Source organism: Trachemys scripta, chromosome 8, assembly GCF_013100865.1.
Source record: "Trachemys scripta elegans isolate TJP31775 chromosome 8, CAS_Tse_1.0, whole genome shotgun sequence".
NCBI classification, from domain to species: Eukaryota; Metazoa; Chordata; order Testudines; family Emydidae; genus Trachemys; species Trachemys scripta.
Window position 1 is genome coordinate 103,363,936 of NC_048305.1, and position 4,164 is coordinate 103,368,099.

General features: G+C 48.0%; 1 protein-coding gene across 1 annotated transcript in view; it reads left to right on the forward strand.

The window, feature by feature from the left end:
* The window catches only part of TMEM275 (transmembrane protein 275), a 19,910-nt gene extending 16,023 nt beyond the window's left edge, over positions 1-3,887 (forward strand). Inside the window, exon 2 of the mRNA XM_034778038.1 lies at positions 2,677-3,887. Coding sequence (XP_034633929.1) covers positions 2,768-3,316 — 549 coding nt within the window. The 5' untranslated portion in view covers positions 2,677-2,767 and the 3' untranslated portion in view covers positions 3,317-3,887. The remainder of the gene's footprint in view (positions 1-2,676) is intronic.
* The last annotated feature ends 277 nt before the right edge of the window (positions 3,888-4,164 follow it).

Sequence of the window (4,164 nt, forward strand, 5' to 3'; positions counted from 1 at the left end):
TATTTGCTCGCTCAGCCCCTGCAACAAGGACCTGAGCCTAACTGTGTTTGCCCCGCCCTGATCCAGGGCCTGGGCTTTGAACTATTTGCCCGCTCAGCCCCAGCAAGCAAGGGTCTGAGCTAACTGTGTTTGCCCCGCCCTGATCCAGGGCCTGGGCTCCTGAGCTTTAACTGTAGTTGCTCCGACTCTGCACCAAAGAGCCGGAGTCTCGGGACTAACTGACTGCTTGTACCCACAGTAGTGAGTCGGTGTGGCTCCCCTCCTGCCCGGAAGGGTCGAGCCCCGGCTAGGACGTACTACAGGCACCTCAAAGCCTTTAAGGATCTGGGCCTACCTTCTCAAAGGTAGGCCACTGGTTTCGGGTGTCTTTATTCTTAGGTGCTTAACTTGACCCTTTGGGTCAGATTTTCAAATTTTCTGAGCACCTGCAGCAACCATCCAACTGGAGTTCTAGGTGCTCAGCACCTCAGTAAATCAGGCTCTAGGTGACTCAAGCTGGGCATCTCCAAACCGCAAATGTCGGCTTAAATTCACTGACTTCGATGAGTTTTGAATCCGAATGCTTATTTTGTGAGCTGTTCCCATGATCGCAGCAGAGCTACTCTTGGAGTTTAGTGCTACTCAGTGTGAGTGGGGTTGGCTGCAGGATTTGGCTTTTGATTGCTGCTTGCCCTTCATTGGTGGGCTGTTCCTTTCATGCCAATTTATTAGTGGTCAAATTTGTGGATGATGAGACAGGAAGACAGAGCCAGTCTAGAATAATCTAGAGTGTTTGAGCAGCCCGGGCTGCTCCATCATATATCTAGTGTATGTCTGCCATGTATATGGAGGGGATAGCCATGTAGTAAGTTGGAAAGGCACATGATAAACCATGTGACTGATAAATAATCTTATGAGATGCCGGTGTGATTGTTGATGTCACATCATAATTTGATATGACATGGCATACTATGTACTACTACTACTGATGTATCATGAAATAATGTAAAAATATTAACTGTAATACCGAATTGGGGCGGGGGGGGGGGGAGGAAAGACATGAAAATGAAATTTAAAAATTGTTCCAAAAGGACAAGTGGCAGGTTTTATTATAAACTCGTGTAGCAGTAGAGCTTAAAGAACCCGTGCTCAGTACTGTACAAATAGAAACAAAACGAGCATTCCCTTTCCTGAAAAGCTCATGGTATCAGTCAATAGGGTGATCAAGAGCAAATGTGAAAAATTGGGACAGGGGGTAGGGGGTAATAGGAGCCTATATAAGAAAAAGACCCCAAAATCGGGATTGTCCCTATAAAATCAGGACATCTGGTCACCCTATCAGTCAAAGACAAAAGACAACAGGTGGATACAACAACCAGGGAAACAGAAAGTCACAGTGAGAAGGCATTGAGAAGATCTAGGTTAGGATGATGAGCAGAGGTCATAGCAAACCTGCTGCCCAGCCATTGTCAAGCTTTTTGTAAGCATCCCAGCAGGCGACAGTTTCAAGGAGGGATTTGAAGAAGAACAATGAGGTGTCTGTAGAGTAAGAAATGCAAACTCTGTGGCCCTGGGAAAGGGGCCTGTAAAAGAGTTGGCTGCCCCCAGGCACCCTCTTATTGGCGGGGTGTCTCTGCCCTGTCCTACTCTTTCTCCTCCCTCTGCCAGGCTCTTTTAACCAGACACCACATGCTTTCTCATCCAATAGGCACCCCGTTGGGTCTGGGTTTATTAATGTAAGAACAGCCAGACTGGGTCACACCCATGGTCCATCTAGCCCAGCGTCCTGTCTTCCAACAGTGGCTGGTGCCAGGTGCTTCAGAGGGAATGACTAGAACAGGACAATTATTGAGTGGTCCATCCCCTGTTGTTTACTCCCAGCTTCTGGCAGTTAGAGGCTTAGGACACCCAGAGCATGGTGTTGCATCCCTGACCATCTTGGCTAATAGCCTTGATGGACCTGTCCTCCAAGAGCTGATCTAGTTCTTTTTGGAACTCAGACTTTTGGCCTTCACAGCATCCCCTGGCAATGAGTTCCACAGGTTGACTGTGTGTTGTGTGAGGAAGTACTTCCTTATGTTTGTTTTAAACCTGCTGCTTATTAATTTCATTGGGTGACCTCTGGTTCTTGTGTTATGGGAAGGGGTAAATAACACTTGTCTATTCACTTTTTCCATACCAGTCATGATTTTATAGACCTCTGTCATATGCCCCCTTAGTCATTTCTATTCCAAGCTGAAAAGTCCCAGTCTTTTTAATTTCTCCTCATATGGAAGCTGTTCCATCCCCCCTATTCAGACAAATTAACTATAAAGCAGGACTCCAAGTCTCAAGAGTCTGTCCCGAGGCCTGGCTCTGACCTCAGAGCCTGAGTGAATGAGAGGGTTCCTCCACATGGTCCATTTAGAAGTTCTTAGGAGGTAACCCTCTCTGGGGTTCGGCTAACAGTTGCCCTGCTCAGAGCTGAATTCCCCTTCAAGAAAAGCTTCAGCCCTCTTATAAGGAACCTCAGCTGTGTGCGGTTCCCTCCCCACGCCCGGTGTCTCTGGTTGGCTCATTTAGCAAGCTTGCTCCAGGCTTCAAGTCTCCCGCAGGCAGCTCCCTCTCATGCCCTTTGCTCTCTCCCAAGGCCCCTGGGTAATCCCTCCACATAATGAGCAAGCAGTTACACTCTTTCTTCCTTTCCTCCTCCTACAGGAAATTCAAGGCAGCACAAGCCCAGCGATCATCTCGCCAATGCCATGTGTGCTCAGTAAGGTGCGAGGTCCCCTGGGAGACTCATATCAACATGTTCAGTGAAAAGAGCAGCACCTCTTTGTCCAAGAAACCTAGCCAGAAAAAGACCAGGCCCCAGGGGCTCCCATCCCCTGCTCTCTGCTGCGCCTGCGGACTTTGCATCATGCTCGCCGGGATCAACATCACCCTGGTGGGAGCGTTCGCTTTTGGGACCTTCCTCCCCGTGAACAACCCCCCCATCATCATCGGACCCATCCTGTTGGTGGTTGCTTTCACGTTCTTCGGGGCCTGCTGCATCTGTAGCCGGAGACCACCCGCCCATGGGGCGAGGAAATCCAAGCCAGGTTCCAACATCGGACTCATCAAACCCGGTAACACGGCCTTCGAGATAGAAACCAGCGAGCACACGGTGCAGGACACCACCGCCGTGCAGCTGAGCCCAACCAACTCGCCTGTGTCCTCCAGAAAGTCCACACCCGTCCATGAGAACTCCAAGACCTGCAAACTCTTCACAATGGATGGTAACGGGCCGGCGGCAAAATACACAGCAGGAGGGGAATCAATTCAGCTGAACTTGCCTAGAGACCTTATGACATCCTAAGTCAAGTGAGAGTGGTTATTAGCAGCCAGGTGGGCACTGCAGTTGGGCACGCCATGATCAGATGGATACAGCCGTTAGGAAGCAGCAAGCCTACAAAATCCTTTTGTGTGGCCAACCGATACGTTGACATCTTAAAAACCAGTTAAGAAAGGAAAGGGATGACATGGTAATTGGAAACAGTGGTGGGAAATTCCAGCTTTTTTCTGGAATGGGCGCATTTATTTAATGTGATTAGAAATAACGCTGTAATGAGGAATCGATATGGCCTAGCTACTGGGAAATTAGAGATCTTCTTTTGGAATGAATTCATTTCTTTAGTGCAACTTAAAAAAAAAAGTAATGTCATGATTAGAATTCAGTGCCACAGAGTGCTGGCAAATTACAGGTCTCTCTTTTTGGAAGGGATGCAGTTTTTAATGTAATAAAAATGACCAATGCAGTAATTAGATATTGATACCGCCCAGTTGCTGGGAAATTACAGATCTTTGAGACTCGGCTTTGGGAGGGTTGAGAAAGAATAAATTTATTTTAACGCAATTAAAAATGCAACACAAAAATGTAACTTCCACTTTTTCTCCTGTCTCAACCTTTCCTTTCTTTTTTGACTTCCACTCTAACTCTAGCAGCCAGCAGATCTCAAGTGCAGCAGAATAGCGTCAGCCATTTTTCCTCCTGCATAATTCAGATTCGGGTCTCAGTCCTGCTGTCTAACACGCCACATCGCTTGGAAGGTCAGCTGTGCCTGAGTAGGTAGGGGCTGCAGGTGATTGGTTAAGCCAGGCCTTGCAATAGGTGGAGAGTATCAGAAGAGGCAGCCCATAGACCTAATGGAAAAGGAAATGGAGTCA